Consider the following 22,247-nt stretch of genomic DNA (forward strand, 5'->3'; position numbering starts at 1 on the left):
AACTGACCTAACCAATTACTATAATCAATTAATATCGGGAAAATTATATTCTGATAAGTATGAACATACATGTATAAGTATATGTATCACGGTCAAATTTATGCAGTTCATATATACATATAAGACACGTAAAAAGGAATTGAGTACAGCGAATCATTTTTAATGGTACAATATTTTTTAAAAATGGTAGAATTCTTCAAATTACATGTATCTTATTGCATCTTTAGAATCAACGTTTATGGTTTATGATCAACATATCAAAATGTCTAGGAATTAGTAGAATTTATTCAAAATAATTTCGATTTACACCGGCAATCGATTTTTCATTTTCAGTTATTGATTGTTCGTGCACTTTTTCAATTACAAAAGATTGATTTTAGTTCCACAGACGACATTAATTATTATTGTGTGCAGTGCATTTTCCCGGCTCCAAGCAAGTAGTGTCATTTTGCATCTTTCGATGACTCACAGATTTTTGACTAAGCGGAGTGAATTGTTGAGCCGGTCTGGGAGCGCTTCCGCTGAGATGCAGACATTTAGCATCGATTTTTTCCGCAGCAATCAGAAGACGGGGCCCCGAAACAGCATAGGAGAGAATGATGAGTAGAAAAACACACATGAACTCCATGTTTTGACTAGCTGTAAGATTCAAAGCCTCATTCAAATCGCACGTTGTTAGCTGATTGATTTTACCTGAGCAGGTAAGAATGTTTGTAAAACCTTTATTGCATGTTATGTACAGGTAGAAATGAAGGTGACATCTGAGGTGAAGTAAGCTGGTGATGGATGGCTGTTATCGGTCACCCATCAGCATCTATCCGTCTTGCCCCATCAATTCTCATTGCTGACCAGTCTAGGTCCATCAAATCAATCAACAAGCATCTAACGAGCAGCGGGTACGTGCATATATTTACCCTTGAGCATGGATCACCTTGTGCAACTGATCATGTATTTGAGTGTACTGTTATGAGTGAATAATGTTAATTGCATCGCTAAGTTTTGGGTAAACACAGATGTTCTTTTCTTTAAACGTTACGGCTGTCTTCGACATGCCGGCAAGAACGTGTTTACAACAAATCTGTAATAATCATAATGCACAACATTTTTTACGTGTCTATTTGATGCTAATCTGTCTCGGCGGTTTTAAATTATGTAATTATAAATGATGTAAGAAATAAGCAGTGCATTGCATTTTGTCTCAATCTTACTTTATCTTGTTAAAATTTGAAGTTGGTGATCAAATCAGGCTGATATTGTGGATGTATATAGATATGCACGCAATGAAATCTTTCAATTAATTTATTACACGATTACATCTTAATTACCTAGCTATAGTAACCAGTATCATATGCAAAGATGTGTGTATCAAATAGATATACTTCAACTTGTTATAAAGCTATATATAGTATCTCTTAATTCTATAGACCAATAGTAAACTAATACATATGTAACTATATTATCCATGTACTCATTACTCAAGCCAATCGGTGCCGACAAATTAATACTACAATTGTATACATCTTTATATTCTTCCTTTTTTTAAATCTTTTTTCCTCTGTGTGAAGGTTGATGTTACAACCAACTATTACTTGCTTCAACCAACAGAAAAAGATGAAGTATATGTTTAATAAGTGTACATCAAGGGCCCGCTGGCTACACAGGGCAATACTAGCCTGTATATAAAGGACAAGGGCACAAAAGATTGCTTCATCAATGTCCGGACATGTTAATTATAAAAAAAAATGCACATTTCTTTCAAACAATGTGCAAGATTTTCTTTTTGTAGCAACCGGCAACCATATTATGGTACTATTATATAATATAAGATGGACGCCAGCTAGGTTCCTTTGCAATATTTCGTTGTTCATAATGAGCCTTATCTTTCCCCTTCTATAGTTAATGACGTTTGCAATGTTAACAAGCAAAGCATGTGTGTAGAAGTGCATTTGAATTTTATTGTTTTGGCCCTGCAGAAGCCACAAAAAGGAATTCTGGCTATCCCAACAATTGGTGTTGTCTTCTGCAACCGGTTGACGCTATCTGAGACATCTTTACAACCGTAATAAATGTTCAGAACTGCACGAATCATTTAACGAGAGAACGAATTCACATTTGATACAGATTTCATACCTCGTTTCAAGGTGTTTTAATAAAAATGTATATTCCAGTTTGGTTTAAGTTTTGGTTGAGCAACAGAACGGCGACTATTGCTTGATTGCACGACATTTATATCAAATATTAATATACTAGTATTACTGAATTTTAGCTGCAAAAGTAAAGCCAGTTATATATCTTTCTATTCTTTCCACTGTTTGTTTAAATTAATAGATCATTAGAAACAAAGGCCCTCACTTTTATTAGAAATCATCTGACTCCCAAGTCAAGATTGATTTTACTGATTTTAGTTTGGTTATCGCGTGTTCATGTTTGGCGACAAAGGTGTGGTTTTTACCCCTAATCTTTATTCCATTTGCCATTTGTGAGAACCTTTTTTGTTCTCAAGAAAGCCACATTTCTAATAACAAGGGGCGATCTAATCTTATGTAAACTATGATAACCCGTAAGTTCATTTTAGGCTATTATTAATGCGGGGAAAGGCCTTTTGTGTACGTATTCTTTGCTATACGTTTATTGTATTATGTTAACATGTATTTTGCCTTAGCTTAAACTAAAAAGAGTGTTGTTTGGACATCATCTTGATGTTCTTTCGTCAGCAATGTCCAATAAGTGTGAATTATTTGCGTCATCCAGATCAGATTTAATCCCATGTTCTAATTTCTCTGCTAGAAGTGATGATTTGTAAAATTCTATTAGTCTAAAATTAAGATATAGTTCTCATTAAGAAACCTAATTGTACCTACAATGCATCTTTATAATGCATAAATGATTTTCTATCCTCAGTCCGCTAAATTTCATGCATGGATGTTTCACTAGAATCATCTTTATGTAATTTGTTCTACCCACAGGCACTTAAGGTATTGATACCACCCCCCCCCCCATCTTTTTCTGTTGAAAAGTAAAAAAAAAAACCCGAAGCCAACTTTTAACACATGTTTTGTTTGTGTTTTATATGCATAATTCTTTAACGATAATGCAACTTATTCGACTTTAATTTTTAAAATGGCGTTTTTCGACCGACACCTCTATTTTTATACATTTTTTATATCTTAATACTAGTAGCTTATATAGTCGAAATGGTTTCATTTTCTATGAAATAATATGCAAATTAGAATGTTTTCATAGAGGGAAAGTGATTTTTATTATTTAAAATAGAAACGGCGGAGGGGGAGGGGGTGTTCCATACCTTAGGTACCTGTCTTTCGTGTGTTGCATGTGTTTGGAAACTAAAAGCAAATTTATGATGGTGTCTAATTGTTTCACGTTAGAATTTTATATGCAATTTTGGTTTGAATACATGTGCACTCGCGCACCAAAAGTATGTCATTTTCCCCCCATATGTTTAATTGGAAACAAGACTTATTTTTTAAAGGTTTTCTACTGAAATTTTTGACATACGTTTAAATATTTTTTGACAACTCATTTCTAAAATTTGATATTTCAAACACAATAAAGATATTCTTTGAGAGCTCTACTGTATATCTTTTGCAATATACGAGCGCCGAAAAATCTTACTTTGGATTGTTGGTATCAAACCTCAGGAACAGAACGTTGGAAAAATATTTGAATATGACGCAAAAAAGCTAGAGAAATTATGAATTTATCAATCAAGTTTTTTTGGTTTTTGAAGGGGTTACTTTTAACAATTTTTTAAAAATGTTGGTTTTCAATGAATTATATAGTGAAAAGAAAAAAAATTGATATACTTTTGGCACCTGAGTGTATTTCAACCTTAGAAAACCCATACATTTCAGATGCCTTTTTGTAAATGCTTTCTGTGTTACATGCATGAGGCATAGTTGGGTACGTCTTTGGATTTTCTCAACAATGACACTGATCATGAAATATGCATGATTTTTGGCTGTTCCACAGCACGTGATAAATGATATCTATTAGATTAAAAACTTTGTGAATGACTAAGAATCTCAGGTCTCCCAAAATCGTAATATAACGTTTAGTTCACATTTTGGCGAAAGAGATTGTGCTCTGTAAATAAACTAAAATCAGTGCATAGAAAAGATTGTGATAAGTAAAAACAACACGAAAAACGTGTGGTGAAACAATGTATTTAGTTACATGATAAGGTGTGCTTCTGTTGGGTTCAAATGCAGAAAAGCTCGTACATTCTTTAAGCAAGTATGTGTGGATGTCTTCTGATGTATTCAAGTTTCTTCCAATTCAAACCTTTGAACTTTGTTGAAGAATTATGAAAAAACCGACATATTAAATTAATTGACAATGGTACATTATTTTATTTTTTAAGTTTCAGCAGTGAGTTTTTTTACAGTTCACAAACATCCTTGGTAAATGAAATCCATGCTGCAAATAGAATGCAAAGATTCTTTTATTGTCTTTCAGTCTACAACAATTGCTGCGTAGACAATTCTTGTTGTGAAACTGAGAGGTGGGCATCATGGCAGACAAAAAGAAAGACAAAAAAGAAAAATCCCCGGAAGATGATTACGATTTCTTCGCCCCTCACCCCCACCCAACCAAAGTCCGTGTCAGACAGTCGTTCTTTGACCACGTCCCTGATGCTTACGATGGGAAGTCCATAGCTTTCAATGAAAGCCCGAAACGGGGTCAAAAGAAAACCGCGGAAGAGTCCAAACCGGAATCTCCAAAACCGGAAGAGGAAACACCAGCGGAATCCCCGGACAAGACGCCGGTACAGGAAACTATAGCTAACCCAATTACAATGGACATCGTGGCAGCAGATCCATGGGACACGAAAAACTCTGTAAGTTTATAATTGTTACGTTTATTTCATTTTTAGCAATTGTCCTTAAACTGTTATAAATAAAACAATTAAGTTGCAAACAAATAGAGCCTTAAATCACGAACGATTTCTGGATTATCTTTAATAATAATTCTGGTTTTCGTAAGCTATTTTCATCTCATATCATTCGTACCGAATTATTTAGAGTTAACTGGGGTAAAACTTTTTAAAGAAAGGTCAACTAATGTATGTTTTTTATGCCGATTAAGAGTCTATTTAGAGATCAAGTTAAAATCTTTAAATAAATTGGATTTGAAATTTGTCTAGATTTGTTGATATTAATAATACTTGTCCGGTCTCTTGTGTATAAGATTTGATAACTGGAATGTAAAGTGGGGTTTTTCGGCTCACATACGGCAATAATATATATAGCAGAGCTCTAAAATATTATAATATTGAGTTTGAAATAGGCTACTTAATTTTACCAGTCTGATTAAAACCATCCCCTTCTCCTTACACTCGTCAAGGTCCCTGACAAATGTAAGGAGAAAAGGGGTGGTTTTAATCAGACTGCAAATTTTACGAATGGCTTGTTAAAAACCATTCGTATGGTTGTCAATAAGTGCAAATTGAAGCTTTACTAAATCACAGTTTATAATATATCTTAAAAATTTTATGGTAGATTTGTTGGATAACTCAGTGACCATAAAAACTCTCTAAAATATGTCTTGTTTTCAATGAAATATATAGGGAAAAAAGAATAGACATGCGCAAATAATAGTAGCGGGAAACAAACCAACTTGCTTATGAAAGTTTTTCTTTCTTTCTTTTTTTATCAAATAACCGTCCCTCACCCCCCCCCCCCTCCACTTTTGGGTTTATGTAAGGAGGTGTTCCTCCTACCCCTCATACAGGAAAATATTATATTTATGTAGAGCTACAGTATTTACAAATAATGGTAAATCAAATAGTAGAAATGTTTCAGGATCACTTTCAGTGATCAACATGGCGATGTCTTGACTTTGTCATGTTGTTTGTCTTCGGATAAAATATAGTCTATAGTACATGTAACGGTAAATTAAGTCGTCGCATTCTTCCTTTGCATGTCGGACACGTCTCCTATCGGGAGAAGGTAGAGATGTAGCATTGGGGGGGGGGGGGGCAGGGGCCCCCTTCTTTATTTTGCAGTGCTCAAACATTTTTTTTAAATTTACATATAGAAAATTATAGAGACATATAAGAAATTGAAGCGAAAATAATGAAATTAACATTGAAATTGAACGTTTGGGTACATGAGTCGCTCCCCCTTCAATTTCAAAAGCGACGCTACGTGCCTGATGGGAATGCCAAATGGGGACCGATATAATTATTGAATTTAACTACAGGAAAACTTTTATTTCTTTGGAAATAAAACTAAGGAATTAAATGAGGAGTTATCTCCCTTTTGTCGACATTTACTTCCCCTGCATGCGTAGTAATTTGGTGTTCCCAAAAAAAGGATAAACTAAATCAACAGGAAAAATAGATAAATAAAATGCGCTCTTAATACCATCTACTGACACTTTACATCCTTTATATAAATTGTTAATTACGAACTATAGCGTTATGCAATTTTTTTTTTTACACTTTTCTGAGTTCTAACGGGTTAAGCGTAGACTTTTCCGCCTTTTTACTACTTGTAATGCAATGGTGGTCCAAAGGTAAAAAGAAAAGTTGTTATACAACGAAACATAACCCTTGCAGCTAAGAAACAGATTGTGCGCTCTAAAATGCCGGTAAGGTTATAACGACTCTTAATTAAAGACAATGATTCTTTTTTAACGAAAAGAACGAAACTGCTTTAAAAAAATATTGCTCTGAAGCTAAAGCACTGGAGAGAGTTTTATCACTTTCAATCAAATCATTTAACTACACAAGAAACTTCTTCTAAAATTGATAATTATATGGTATAATTATATGGTAATACTATTAGTTTAGATTTTTCAAATTTTAGTCTCCACTTGGTTGCATAATAGAATATTGGTCTAATGGAAAACTATAGTAGGCCTACTGCTGTATGCCTCTACTATCGACGTTAGCCTGATTGGTGTCTGTTATTTTTATCGAGCGCGTTTTCCGGATTTATTTTATCTGTGCCGTCTCCGGGCCTAACATGACGAATTTTATCGACCGAGCATCCATTATTTTCTTATGGATAGTGCCGGCAATAGTTTGAAGAGGCAGTAACGTCATTAATATATTAAGATTTTTAATTAACGAATTCAGTGTGGCTGTGCGTGCACGACTGCTACTTGTGTCATCCTCTAACGCGCGAATCTACCTCACTCACTCTTGCACTCACCGCCAAGGCTTTACTCGTTTAGCTACGGGCAGTAGTTTGCAGCTTCTGGATTATTTAATATAGGTTTTAGTGTGCTCTTTCATGACTTTGGTTTATTTGCAAATCGTTAAAGATGAGTAGTCGTACACCAGTTAAAAAAGTCCCCATTCATCTTCAGGTAAGGTTGCATCAACATTTTCATGTTAAAGGTATCTATCTATAGCATATGTCGATTATGGTGTGATGAATATGATCTATAAATTATAATGCATTATGATCATGAAGGCTCTGGCGATCTGAAATTGAGACTTTTTTAAAATTTCATACACTGATAACAGTGTTCTTTTAGTTTTAACAGGCATTATTGATAATAATACTGAAATTCTCTCCCTTCTCTGAAACTCTTTTTCAGCTGCAGTGAAACTTTTCAGAATTCTGTTTATGTAATATATGGTCTCCACCCAAAACCTGTCATGTGTATTGCAATGCACTCACTTGTGTGATGTGAAGTGCTGCAGGTTTATCTCCAAGTATCTTTTCATTCTCTTTGCTTGTGACATCTGGTATCATGCAACAGATGGATGTATTAGAAAATGTAAATCTTTCTTAATTACAAAATGCCAGAACTGAGAAAAAGTGCTGCAGTATGAAAGCGATGAACCAAGATAGAAACAGGCTGCCTGCAAATGTCAGGATATAAACAAGAGATGCTTGAATGCAGTGTGTCATCGGGATGATGAAGTCGAGAATTTTCCTAACAGGATCTTTAGGATACTTTTGTTCACATTTCACATTGTGCATGCAGCTACAAGAATGGCAGTCACAGTGTCTGAGTCAGAGAAAGAATTAAACAAACAGATAAAACAAATAAGAAACCTGTAGCAAGTTATGCATACCAACACATGCATATTGTGATTGTGCCACATACAATGAAGCAAGTGGCTGGTGAGGGCTTGCATGTTGGCAGTGGTTATCAGATTAGGTACTGTACCCAATTATTCGCACATTTTTACGACCAGTGTAAATAGTATTGATTCGGAAAACATGTCAGTCATTTACTTGATCTGACCTACTGGTTTAGAGCTAACCTAACTATTGTAATGTACCCTGTCGCCACAAAATCAATAGCAACTTCAAATGATTTTAGCAATATATCATGCTGATGTAAATATACCAACATGAATGGTTTTATAATGAGAGTAACAGTTGTAATTTATTTCTAAATGGATCAAACAAGCACACTAATTCAAAATACATGTAGATAAAAAAGTAAAGAAAAGAATCTGCAATGCATGCCCCCACCCTTTAAGTAAATGAATCATGCTTGCTTCTAATTGTTATTATGACAATGTCGTGTTTATTAGATAAGATTTCTGTAAAATGTAGCAATGTATAATCATAATCTGTAATCTATATAAGGATTTAAGACAACTTCTGTGAAGCTGATTCAAAATATATATTTTAACAGGTGTTCAAGCTACGGTAGCTTCAGCATGCAGACTGTTGCCAGCATTTGGTTTAAAACTTGTCTAAAGTTATGTCACCTGTTTAAAAGACTTGTAAACAAGTTTAGAGTATTAAATAGCATATCCTTTTCTAATTTCCTCCTTTATTTAAATATATGAAACGCGGACAGGTTCATAAACACCTGTTGCCTTTTCTTTATCTTCTGGTTGCTTCCTTCTAATCATCTACATTCCAGAAGTTCAACGGCAGATTTAAAATAACTTTTTTTCAACATACTTTGTTCCTAAAATATATATATCCATTCTGACAGAAAGCCAGATCTCTCTCTCTCTCTCTCTCTCTCTCTCTCTCTCTCTCTCTCTCTCCTCCTCCTCCCCTCCCCCCCCCCCCCCCCAAAAAAAAAAGGAGAAGAAAATTTACCAACAGAAATTATATTTACATTTATGTAAATGCCACAAAGAACTGGTTTGCCAGCAAAGATCTGGCATCTCTCTCACAGCGGGATATTCACATACATGACCCCCTTTTCCTTGTGCCAATTTCTCTAACCCCTGTGGTCAGGGGCAAATATGTTGTCTTCTGTAGTTTTAGCTGAGAAGTTTTAAAGAAGCCATGGTTTTGGTAAGAAGGTAATTCATTGATTTTGCTCTGCCTCCCTTTTGCTTACTGCTGCAAAATTATTGTATTGATTGGTTGTCTGGTCAGGTTTAATGGCCCTCTAGGTTACTGTAAGATTTTGTGGTGAATGATCATATACCGGTATTTGTACATTTGATGCACAATCTGCTTATCAAGCTTTTGACCAGCAATCTTGTGCAAGACAAAAATTCTGTAGAAGGGGTTGAATTAATATAGATAATTTTTCCAATTTGTAGACTACCTAGTAGTAATAAAAGTAAAAAAGTTACTTTGGAAGCTCAAAATATGCAGTTGACTCTGTGCTACATTTTTGTAACTTACTAATTGATTTGAATATATATCTTTCTGTTTGCAATGACTTTACTTAGTTGTGCATTCATATATATCTGTAGGTTCATCATAGACAATCCTAGAGGTGTATGATTCAAGCTGTGATAAATTCTTAATCATTTAAGGTTTTGAGGTGAATTCTTTTGCAGGTGATTGCACTCAGAAACCATCTTTTGTTTCCTTCCAATCAGAATTATACTTTGATAAATTTGGTTCTTGAAACATGCTGTAGATTATTTTTTTAAACTAATAATTCTGCCTAGATTTGTGTAGATGTCTGTGTACTATACAGGTCTAGATCAGATTATGTTGTTTATTTAAATGAAGATATTGTTGAGCATGTCCTTCTTTATGAAGGCTTACATGATGGTCTTATATTTTCTCCATAAGTGCTCAGACCTTTTTACTAGAAAGAAATTTTGCAGAGAAATACATAAAAGCCTGTTCTTGCAGAAGAATAATACACATCAAGTTATCAATGCATGTTTTAAATGATAAATCATTAAATCAATGTCTTGCATACACCATTAAACCAAATCTTACCTAAAGTACATTACAAGTCTAAAGCAATCCATCACATCCATCTTGCTCAGTTAATGGGAAAATGTTAGTCACAACATTAAGTAAAATCAGGATTAAATTACCCCAATAATGCATTCATTATGATTTTAATCTGGTTAACATGACAAATTGAAGCATGATCAATACGGCTAATCTAGTTTACAAGGCGTACACAAATGCCTGCATTTTGAAAAGATTATGCATTGATGTCGGAGGTTCATGAAAGCTAAAATCGTTAAGTCAGCTAGCCTTTAATCAGATTGCGGTTGATGCAGTTAATAAGTAATAGCAGTAATATAGTATATATCCCAAGGGAAAATTTCTCTGATGGGTAAGGAAGGGGTAATTTAATTTTTGTAAGCAACAGCATGAAAGCATTTCAAAAGGAATCATATTTCATGGCAGTGAATTGGAGAGTTGTTTTCTATTCATGCAGTTTCATTGTCATATTGTTTGAATAACTTGCATGGGTTATGAATATCTGGAGCAAGTACACCTATTGTTTGCTCATGCAGATTTTATAATATATGTAACTGCATTTTCTTTGCAAAATTGTTTTGGGTTTCATTCATTGGATAATTGATATATTGTGCTTTATTAAACTCAGTCATAATTGTTTGAGGTGTGACACTGTCTGGTAATACTGGTATCAGGTTTTACATCTTTAACAGCAAAATTGGGTGATTTAAATAGACATTTAATTCATTCACCTCTGCTGGGCCCCACTGTATATGGAATAGAAACCCAAGAACTTTAAAAACCGTCCTTATCAAAAGTTTGCAATGATTTGTACCTTTTGTGGCCCAAATCATCAAAGCGTGGTTGTTGATTAAGATTCCGGGATCAGTATCTAGCAGTGTGACCTGGCACAAAGGGTTAGTTCACAGGTGAAACATGGAGAGTGCTGCAGAAAAACAGGTAAGGGAGAATGATTAGTACCGGTAGTTTATAGGTGTAACTAACATGGAGAATTCTATACACAAACATGTGGAGGAAAAGGTATGGAGAGCTTTACAGATAGTTTTAGGTATTGATAGGCCCTGTACATACAAAATAAATAGATTTCCTTGGGAAAAGCACTGCTAGGTAAATGAGTGTGGCCTGGGGGATTTGGTTATGTAGCTATCTTTGGCCGTGTTTTGTTGGCTTGTTAGAGGTGTTGTGTCGTTTTTATGGGGTAATGGCTGGTGTCAATATTGAAAGCTCTCATAAATGTTTTTGTAAACGTTCATGTCTGGCTGGTGGAATTATCAAAACAGAGGGCTTTATTAAAAGGACAGCCACCCAAAGTCACTGATTATTCTCACTGATTAAAGAGTCTGTAGTGTATTTATTTAGAAAATAAACACTTGTTCTACCGTTAAGGAATCTCAGAACTGTATGCATACTCATATAGAGGAGATCTTGATTTTCATTGCATGCACCTATGACTCAGTTGAGTAGTTTTGCACTAGACAGCAACTGTGAAGAAATAAGTTGGCAATGAATGAGCTGATGTGAGTGAGCAGTGAGGTGAAGCATGGAGTAAGAGGTGCATGACATTGACAGCTTTATAAACAGGTCTTGGCTACAGAGTGAGCCATCAAGGGCCGAGCTAAGTAACAGGATAACCCTGTGGAGAAATGTTTGATTGACAAGGTTAACCAGGATTAGAGGGTTAGATCAGTGTAGTAGCAAGGACTGTCATTTCTGACTGTGGTGGTACAACAGTGTTGCATGGTCACACACTGTGTCAAGATGTCGGAATGTGTATAATGTGTGTAAACACATTTCCATCATTAATGAACTAAGATTGGGTTTCGTGATATGAAATTTCTTTTAGGTTGATGTGTTTCCCCTGTTTTTATGTAAAGCTATGTTCTGTTATGACTGGGGCAATTTAGGGTCATTATCCCTGTTAGCTGCACATCACAGCTGGAAATGTTTTTATTCCTGTGAATAATATTTAACAGTTGATGGATAACTCAAAGTTTTACAACTTCCAGTTTATGGAGGAAAGTATACACCACACAACACAAAGTAAACTACTTTAATTCTCTTAAGAACACGAGATTTACATTTCCTGGATTTGCATTAGACATGTTTTGAGGGTTTCCAAAAAGCTTTCACAACAGATGGCTCATGTCAGAGCTGACTATAGAAAAGAAAGAAGGAGTTTATTGATTTTGTCTGCAGCGGGAGACACTTAATCATAATAAACATGGCGACTAGTCTGCAGGGAGAATTATGGTTACACACAGAATAGGGAGAGATCTGCAGTGATGCATTTTACTAGTACCCAGTCTGAATAATAATATCTGCTTATTGATGAACTAATGTATAAATAGCTCTGTAGTTTAGTATTGATGCATCAGTCAATGACATTATTGACTTAACCATAATAAAGAATTTGAACAAAGGGAGAAAACTCATAGAAATTGATGCAATTTTGGTGCATGTATTTTGATATATTTACATCTACCAAGTATTATTCCCTCTATTTCTTTCGATAACTTATTGTTAATTCATAGCTCTATAGAAACAGCCAGACTGAAATCTACATGCCCCGTTTATCGATTGGCTGAAATCTACAGTGGCTGAAACTGACAGGACAGATATCGACACGCCCTGTTTATCGATTGATCCAAACCTAGAGTGACCTCTAGGAAAAATCACGGACTGCACGAAATAATCATAACGTTGTCAGACTTAAAGTCTCACAGGAGACGATTTGGCTGTTACTTTTAGCTAACGTACTTAAGTACATTAACAGTAATTTAGTGAATTTTACTTACTTTTCATAATCAATTCATTACTTAGCTAAAAGAAAGATGTTAATACATGTATAAACAATAAAATGCTTTCTTTGATGATTCATTCGGGTTATGAAGGTAGCAATCATTGCTGAAAAAAATTACATAACCCACTAACGTGTGTTATGTATTTGTTCTGCAATGTCGCTACCTTCATATCCCGAATGAATCACCAAAGAAAGCATTTTATTGTTTAAATAAATTTGCATAAAAAAAGTAGGCTTTCATAATATCAAAAGGTAGAATTTCTCAGATAGTATCAGAAAAAATGTATTGATTTTCTGTGTTGGGAGAAAATCTGTCGCTTTGCTGCAGTACCAGTGCAGATCTGCAGATATTGATTTTAACTGAATCATACTGAATTATAGCAATTCTCTGCTTGTAAGAGAAAAGACTACTTTTGTAGAACAGATCCTTGTCTTACTAGAGGCAAACAATAGCTTGGCCATTCAGAGATTTATAAGGATGGAATAACTTAATGTGCTACATTTTAATGAGTCAGATCCTTTGCAGGAAGTTCTCTGTAGTGTAAAACCACCATAACCTGATTCTGTATATGTGGTAACAGTTGTTTAAAGGAGTTATGTGCTCTTTGCCACATGTATTCAGGAAAATCCTGAATAACTTCCCTGATTCGAAATCGGATGATCGTTGCGAGGGGGATGGTCAAGAAATGGCAAGATCCCAGGTGGAGGATCACAATTGTGACGGGTGGATATGTGGTTGTGAACAGCATAGAGTAAGGAGGTGTTCTGTGTAAACGTATGGTGACCTCAGATACACCGACAAAGGCTATTGTCTGATATGTTTTATACGCTTTTGATATGAATGCATTCTGTACAGGGTATTTGAATTTTCAACAGATTTTGTACTTGTCTGCTGTTGAAGATATGATCATGCATTTATTTATCAAACGATACATGACTATTTATTTAATATCACCAACTGATGACAGTTTGCATGTAAATTCATAATTGGTTTGTTTTTACATGTACCAGACTGTCCTCATTTTAATGCAAGTGTATATTCTGTGTATGATATATTGGTGTTTTATTTTCAGAGTGCTCAGTCCCGTCTGTTGATCAAGGGAGGTAAAATTGTGAATGATGACCAGTCCTTTGATGCAGACATATACATAGAAGATGGAATTATCAAGTAAGTCATTATTATTATGCTTTGATGTTTTAAAGCATGCTACTTATCTATTTATAGATTAAAAATTGGAGCATCATCAAATTTGATTTAAAAAAAAACCTTAATGCATGAAAGAATTTGCGATACATGTCTTTGCCACCTGTTTGCTGCTAATCATAAAGAATATATGTGTTTACTTCTGATTTGTAGACAGGTGGGAACTAACCTGGTTATACCAGGTGGTGCTAGGACAATTGAAGCCAGGGGTAAACTTGTCATGCCGGGTAAGCAAGCAAAGCCTAGAAAATCAAGTTACTGTAATTTTCTTGTGTGCAAATCAATGCAATTACAAATGTAATACAGAAAACAACCCTGTATTTCCATCAGCTATCATTTTCTGTTTAACTTTAAAGAAAAGAATACTTTCTTCATGTGTATTTAGGACAAATCATCTCCATGATATTGCATTATGGATGAGAATGAAAATGAAAGTGTATGTAACGGTATGTACATGTTCCAATTTCAGGTGGCATTGACACCCACACTCACATGCAGTTACCCTTTATGGGCACCTATGCAGTGGATGACTTCTACAGTGGTACAAAAGCTGCTCTTGCAGGAGGAACCACCATGATCAGTAAGGCTTGGGGAAACTATGTGTTTAAGAGACATAAAGCTCCATGAATTGATATTCTTTCTGATAATCTTTCCTATGTGATATACTAGCTTCTTGCCTGATCTACATGTATAAGAAACTTAGAACTCCATGAGCTGAGAATCTTTCGTATGTGATGCACTAGCTTACTTGTCTGATGTAATGTTGTTAACAGTTACTTGAAAATCAACTTGTTTATCAGTACAATGTATATGTATCCAAAAGCTGTCTAATGTAGAATTGTGTTATGTAAATGGGGTACTTCTGGTTACAGTTGACTTTGTGCTGGACCAGAAGGGTGTGTCCCTGCTGGAGGCCTATGACAAATGGAGGGGGTGGGCAGACCCCAAGGTGTGCTGCGACTATGGGCTCCATGTAGGGGTCACCTGGTGGAGTGATCAGGTAGCCAAGGAGATGGAGACACTGTGTGCTGAGAAAGGTAGGATCATAGTGGCCAGAAAGTAAACCTGAGTTCATGTAGAAGTTAAGCTAGTAATGAAGATATGGAAAAGAGGTATAATGCTTTTATTTCATCTTTGTTTTTAGGTATCAACTCCTTCAAAATGTTTCTTGCCTACAAAGATGTATTTATGTTGAATGATGATGAACTGTACGAGTCATTTAAACGCATTAAGGAGTTGGGAGCGCTTGGAATGGTGCATGCAGAAAATGGACATCTGATTGCAGAGGTGAGATCCTTTTGAGTGCCGGTGGGAGAGAAGACGATCATTATAAACCGATGTTGACTTGTGTGTAATTTTAAATCTTTGATGTTACTTAATTACAGAAATCAAAAGAAATGTTGAAAATGGGAATCAGTGGACCAGAGGGCCATGAGATGTGTCGACCTGAAGAGGTAAGCTGTAGTCTCAAGTTGTGCAAGACATATGATTATATACATATAAATACTATAACCTATAATTAATTTCTTATGAAATTACTTACAATTTTGTACAAGTTGATGGATGGGATTTGATGTCTCCCTGAATATTTGCCTATGTACATACACTGGTATTGATGGTGTATTTTCTAGGTTGAGGCAGAAGCTACTCAGCGAGCCATCACCATTGCTAACCAGGCCAACTGCCCTCTGTATATTGTCCATGTCATGAGTAAATCCTCAGCGGACGTTGTGTCTAAGGCCCGCAGAGAAGGTATAACATCATATACTTTAAACCAAAAACATTTCTTTTTTCTTAACTGCTGAATGTGAAAGCTGCAAGACCCCATACTGTGGAATCATTAGATTTCGTGATGGCTCAATTTTCGTGGAATTGTGGGTACCTCTCATCCATGAAATAACATCCTTTACGAATTGATAAATTAGTGTAATAAAGTCATATTTCCTTTTGTAGATATATAAGAATTTCCTTTTGTAGATATATAAGAATACACGAAATTACGTCCACACAAACCTGTAAAATTTAAGCCATCCACAAAATTTGGCCCCAACGAAATTTAATGATTCCACAGTAGTTACAATGATGTTATCATAAATACAAAGGAATTGGTGAAGGTAAAATGGGACAGAAAAGTACTAGTTACATTCCAGTTTAATTTCAGTGTTTAGTTATCATAAACTATTGAATTGTAGGTGTTGATATGCACACTCCATTCCAAACCATATCATCTGTATGATGCATCCAAAACTAGAACTTGTTATTTCATTTGAAACATTGAGTCACTCTTCCTGGATAACAGGGCTAGGTCGATACTGTACTTAGCCGAATCGGTACATATCATGATGCCTAAGATGCAATACAGTACATATCACATACATTGCAATTAAAAAAACCCATTGGTTTCCTTTTATAGTCACCCTTCCTGAGAATGGCGTATAGATATTAGTAGCCACACTGTGTAGTGTATGTAAGATTACAGTCAATGTAGTATGATGTTGATTGAATTGCAGGTAAAGTAGTATTTGGTGAGCCGATAGCTGCCAGCCTGGGTACAGATGGTACCCACTACTGGAACAAGTGCTGGAGACACGCGGCGGGCCACGTTATGGGGCCACCACTGAGGCCTGATTCCAGCACCCCAGGATATCTGATGGATCTGCTAGCCAAGTAGGTGATATCTTAAAATTGACGAATTCCTTGGAAAAAAACAAAATTCCTTGGAAATGTTTATCACAAAATTTTGATAGTGATGATTCATTGTTATAATTGAGACTCAGAGTATTTATTTTGTAGAAAAACAAATGTAAAGATTTAAAAAATGAAATATTTTTAACATTTTAGAACATATCATGTGTATTAATGTGTAAGTTACTGGTAGTACAATTTGATACTCATGCATGTATCTGTTTACCTATCATCAGCTTGAATGAAGTTCACACAATTGTTCCTGAGAATTAGATAATTATACTCTGACAAAGTTGCAGTGTGACTAGATCATTCTCTACATCTATAATACAATGTTTTGTTCTGTCTTTTTCAGTAATGATTTACAAGTGACAGGGACAGATAACTGTACGTTCAGTGCAGACCAGAAAGCGCTAGGCAAAGACGACTTCAGGAAAATCCCTAATGGAGTAAACGGAGTGGAGGACAGAATGTCCGTCATATGGGAGAAAGGGGTGGTAAGGAAGTACCATCATTCTGTTTTGATAATTAAGTCTCCTAACATTGATCTTTTTTTTTTCATATATTCTTATTTTATATCAAACTTTTATTTTAGACTTCAGCAAAGTATAGAATATTTATGAATTAGATATTTGTCATAATGTGCAAAATTTTATTAGAATGTGATATATACATGTATTATGAACAAATGCATGTACATTTAGATGGGAAACAGCACAAAATGAAATTTTTCAACATGAAAAATCTGAAAATCTTAAACATCTTATATATATAAGGAGTTAATACTTGTGTTGTTTTTATTAAAAATCTCTCAAAACAAACACCAATACATTTCTCAAGTTTTGTTTTAGGCAATGTTTTTCTACTTGTTTGACTAAAAAGTATGTACAAACTTTATTCTTTTTTTCAGCATTCTGGAAAAATGGATCCATGTAGATTTGTAGCTGTAACTAGTACTAATGCTGCCAAAATATTCAATATTTACCCACAAAAGGTAAAATGGATTCATTTGTTAACTTGTAATTTAAACATAATATTTGGTAAAATAGCTCCCTTTTATTTTCATTTTTAGCAGTTGCCACATTTTGTCATCTAAAAAATTAATTAAGTTGTGAAGGACATTTAATGATTATAATGAATTTGTAATGTAGACAAGATTCATCATGTATCTACATTTGAACAGGGCCGTATAGCTGTAGGATCTGATGCTGACATTGTAATCTGGGATCCCAAAGAGACGAGGACTATCTCAGCTAAGACTCATCACCAAGCTGTAGACTTCAACATATTCGAAGGCATGGTTTGCCATGGTGTCCCAGTCTATGTCATTACAAATGGTCATGTAGTCTTGGACGAGGGGCAGGTAACTTCGAGACTTTGTTCTTTTTCCTCTTCTTTGCACTGCTAGAGTTGCCTCTCTTGGCATATGTTTAATCAGTGAAGGTTTCAGTGGTTTTTATGTTCGTTGTAGTTGAAAGTAACCCAGGGAATGGGCAGATTTATTCCAACCCCATGCAATGCTGAAATGGTCTATGGAAGAGTTGCGAAGCGAGAATTGGTAAGAAAACTAGTTCAAAATCAGAACAGGTAAATTAAAAAAAAAAGTTTGAATATTTCATAAAATTTACAAATGCCAATGAATTTACAGGCCAGAATGCCACAGAAAGTGGAGAGAGATCCTTACACTGGTCCCGTGGTCAAGATAGAGAACCAGGATGAGGTCCCCGGAGTGAAGAGAGATGAGAACCCAATCGTGGGGGACACTGCTTCCTTCCAACACAGCAGACCCCCAACAAGAGGTGGTGGCAGAAACTTACAAGATTCCTCTTTTGCTCTTAGTGGTAAGCATACTAACTCACAGTGGAAATTTTGGTGTCCTTTTGAGAATTACGTTGGTTTTTTGTTAAATTTTTCTTACCCTTGCCACTAGTGTGTAGAACAGAATTCAAGCATTCATTTGTCATGTTCTCTTTGTTTTCATTTAAAAAAGAAAGTAATAGAACACACCAAAATTTTACTGTCGCTTTTAATAATGCATGCATTATATAATGTAATCTTTTCCCAAAAAATTTCAATCTTTGACAATTAAAGCTCTGGGGTTTTATAAGGTTGTCATTCAAAACTTGTTTTAATGCTCTCAAAGTTCTTAAGTAATTTAGATGATCTAAGCATTTCAAAGTAAGTGTCCTCATCTTCTTTCATTAACTCAATCTGGTGTGGGTCTTTGTGGCATGTACTCAAAGGAAACTCGACGGCATGTGAAATATTTAACGAGCTTTACAACTTAATAACAAAAGTATTAATGTTGGAATCGTTGGTGGAAGTTCAGAAGTCACCTGTGTAAGCATGTCACAAAACTTTAAAATAATAAAACCTTAGTTGTTTGAAAATCCAGCTGTGAAAACTGCACGAGTCTGTTTGTTTTCTGTATTTAATGATTTACTCATATCTACCATATAATGTAACCTATATATAAATCATATAAATGTACATCTTTGTATTTAGTTACGTATAGATCTAATCATTACTACAAAATGTAAAGCTATGTAAATTGTTTTTGTTGACTAAGTATTTGTAGATCTTGTTTACACTTTTCTGATTTTTGGAAACATTTTGTCGTCGCATTCCTACCTATTTGGAATATGTATGCACAGCTTATAGGAGTGTGCCTGAAAAATGGCACGGCATCTTAAATTATAATGACAGAGCCTTTTGTTTGTATTTTGTGTCTGTGTAATGTAACTGTTATTGTGTCAACATGTAGGGTCATCTGCCTAGTGACTGGTTGTATTTATTAAAGGAACATTACATGTATGTGTCAAATTAACTCCTCTTCAACAGTGATGAGTAAATCTTCGCTGGACTCTAGCAGTTGATGTATGTATAGTTGATTTAGACAATTCACGTATATATCTATAACTTTTATTTTACTTGACTACAGGTGAACAGTTTGATGACAAGGCCCCACGCCGGGCACAGATCCGGACATCCAACCCCCCGGGAGGGAAATCTTCGGGCCTCTGGTGAGCACAGCAAGAACTGATGGTTCATGGGGCCACTCACAAAATCTACATAGGGAAGCTTTTTTATTGTCGCTTTGTGAAGATACTTATTCAACTGCTGAGAGAGGGGAATTTCTTTGGAGTTAGTGTTGTGTTCAGGACATGAAACCATCTATCAACAAGGCATCACAGAATCCATCTGAGAAGAGGAAGGGAGTGCCTTCAATTAACAGTCTAAATTTTGTCAAATCAAGTTCTATTTGATATAACCAGTGTATTTTCTCTCAAGTTTTTAAAGTATTCAAGTTTATATTGTGTCTGTCAGTACTTGTGATAAAGCCCAAATGGACACTGTATAAATGTTCATAAATATGCATGTTGAAAAGATTATTATATATTTCTTGTGTAACAAATCAGAAATTTTACCAAAAACCCTTTTTTATAAATTTTCAATGTGATTCTGATGTTGTCTGCTATTGCTATCGGTTGTGTCTATTTTTTGGCGAAAGTCCATTATTTTGTCTCTGAATATACAAAATCACATCTAAAGGGGATCCAAATAGATGGTGCACTCATTGAAGTTCTGATTGTGGAGCAGAGTCGGAGGTGATGTACTAAGGCTGGTTTTGCATTTTATTCCAATCAGTTCAGTTAAAGGCAGCCATTATGTAACTTGTTTTGCGTCCATCTTGTTGTAGATCTACTTGTTATAAATTCCACTGAATAGGTAAACAACTAGTATTATTATTTTCATTAGGACTAGTTATTAGTCCATGTTAAGCTATTCTAAGAAGATGACAACATTAATGATTTCTTAAATTGTTCAATGTTAAATTTTTTAATGCTAGTCAGAATGAAGTTGAAACCATGACTTCGCGTTGGAGTGTTAAATATGATTTTAATCTAGGAGCTGAATGGTTACATTGAATGAAAAACCAAGAGACTGTCTTATCAGTATTTATCCAGTTATCAGGGCTTTTTACTACATGTATTTATTTCCTAATCTATGTGTCTGCAAGTCAATTACTATATACAATAGTTGTAGCACTGCCTCTAGTAAGACTTGAATGTAGAATGTATTCTGAATCTAGCATGTATGAATTAATAAACAGTTAAAACTACTCTTTTGTCATAGTTTACTATCTGTATGAGAAAGAGAGGCCATGCATTTGAAGTTTGTCTGAATGAAGAGATGCAGGTGCTTGTCTTGTAACAGTAACTACATATACTTCAAAATATCTGTGGTATTTGATGTACATGTGTATGTGTTGGGGGGAAAAACCCTTAATTTCAAGTATGTCTTAAGGTATTCAATGTATAATGAAGGGATATTGAACAATTTTAAATAATATTTAGTTAGATGTGTATTGCTAGATAACAAAGTGAAATGTATCACATTCACATGACTGATACTGTAGTAACGTATAAGAAGCTGGCAATTTTGCACCTTAAACCGTTTTTAAGAGTTATTTGCCCTTGATGAGAAGAATAAAATTTTAATTTTGTCAAACTATTTGCGGTATTATTTCATGTGCATATTCTCCAAGGGATTTGTATGAAGTTCATGTTACTTATTACAATATCTTCAATAATAAAACATGTGTTGCCCATATACTTCAGCGTAGAATTTCAGGTGCAATTCATTGGACAATAAGCAAAATTTTGATAATTCTTTTGGTAGAGTTTATGTTTTTGATAACTCTATTAAACTTATATCTTGACTAAGAATATAATACAATGCATTTATTAGGTACAAAATGTGGTCGTTATAGATTGAATACTATAATCCGCGACAATTCAAAATCAAGGACGCTGACTCCTTCATTCCAATCACATTTTGAAATATTTCTAGTAAGCAAATAGCAATACAGAGTGCATTGTGTATTTCAAATACTACCCTTTAATTTCAGGCCTATGTATTGTCTTATTTTTTTAAAATATAAAATACATAGAACAATATTGAAATAACTGCAATAGATAAATCAACGTAAGACTGAAATTTGTTTGCATGCAATGCTTTAATTTGTATGCATGTACAAATATTCGAATACGTAAAATCAATGTAGAAACCAAACATTTTAATATCCCCTGTGCTCTCATAAACCAACGGTCATTCCACGAATACAGTACGGCAGCATTTGCTTATATCAACACCATTAGTCTCCAACAAAATAGGTCCATTATGTCTCGAGTAGGTTGATTATTGGACTCGGTTCACGGACTCTCCGTGTAAAAGTCAATTGGTCACTGACGCGGACACCCTGCATTAGGAGGCCTGATAGGAGAAGGTGGGGTCGGTGAGGCGGGGGTCTTCCACCCTACGGTACACGGCCAGGTGCTTGTCTCCCTTGTTCCTGGTCACCTTCTGCCCCTCCTCTGTGCTCTCATATAGCTTGGCGACCACTGGGTCATTATCCTGAAAA

The 22,247-nt window shown here is 35.0% G+C and overlaps 2 protein-coding genes across 8 annotated transcripts in view; one reads left to right on the forward strand and one right to left on the reverse strand.

Annotated features, from left to right (window-relative positions):
* Positions 1-510: 510 nt before the first annotated feature.
* On the forward strand, positions 511-20,945 carry LOC128161948 (dihydropyrimidinase-like). 7 transcript variants are annotated; one of them, XM_052825230.1, is made up of 16 exons: positions 511-701; positions 4,477-4,858; positions 14,007-14,101; positions 14,291-14,364; positions 14,607-14,717; positions 15,010-15,174; positions 15,282-15,424; positions 15,523-15,591; positions 15,769-15,889; positions 16,648-16,804; positions 17,178-17,319; positions 17,733-17,816; positions 18,006-18,185; positions 18,294-18,380; positions 18,471-18,621; positions 19,764-20,945. In XM_052825230.1, the coding sequence occupies exons 2-16, from the start codon at positions 4,532-4,534 to the stop codon at positions 19,847-19,849; spliced, it is 1,992 nt and encodes a 663-aa protein (XP_052681190.1). In that variant the 5' UTR covers positions 511-701; positions 4,477-4,531; the 3' UTR covers positions 19,850-20,945. The 7 variants fall into 7 exon arrangements, with proteins under 7 accessions (XP_052681190.1, XP_052681189.1, XP_052681196.1 ...); XM_052825229.1 differs by having other exon boundaries at positions 533-701; positions 18,471-18,663; XM_052825236.1 differs by lacking the exons at positions 511-701; positions 4,477-4,858 and adding an exon at positions 6,592-6,612 and having other exon boundaries at positions 18,471-18,663.
* The window catches only part of LOC128162099 (tRNA (guanine-N(7)-)-methyltransferase-like), a 31,254-nt gene continuing 29,663 nt past the window's right edge, over positions 20,657-22,247 (reverse strand). The window contains exon 6 of the mRNA XM_052825300.1: positions 20,657-22,240. Coding sequence (XP_052681260.1) covers positions 22,091-22,240 — 150 coding nt within the window. The 3' untranslated portion in view covers positions 20,657-22,090. The remainder of the gene's footprint in view (positions 22,241-22,247) is intronic.

The sequence above is a fragment of the Crassostrea angulata genome, chromosome 1 (assembly GCF_025612915.1).
Source record: "Crassostrea angulata isolate pt1a10 chromosome 1, ASM2561291v2, whole genome shotgun sequence".
Taxonomy (NCBI): Eukaryota; Metazoa; Mollusca; class Bivalvia; order Ostreida; family Ostreidae; genus Magallana; species Magallana angulata.

Coding starts and splice junctions, on each gene's coding strand:
- LOC128161948 (XM_052825229.1), top strand. CDS start 4,532: ATGGCAGACAAAAAGAAAGACAAAAAAGAAAAATCCCCGGAAGATGAT. Junction 4,859..14,006: donor CATGGGACACGAAAAACTCT/GTAAGTTTATAA, acceptor TTTTATTTTCAG/AGTGCTCAGTCCCGTCTGTT. Junction 17,817..18,005: donor TCAATATTTACCCACAAAAG/GTAAAATGGATT, acceptor ACATTTGAACAG/GGCCGTATAGCTGTAGGATC.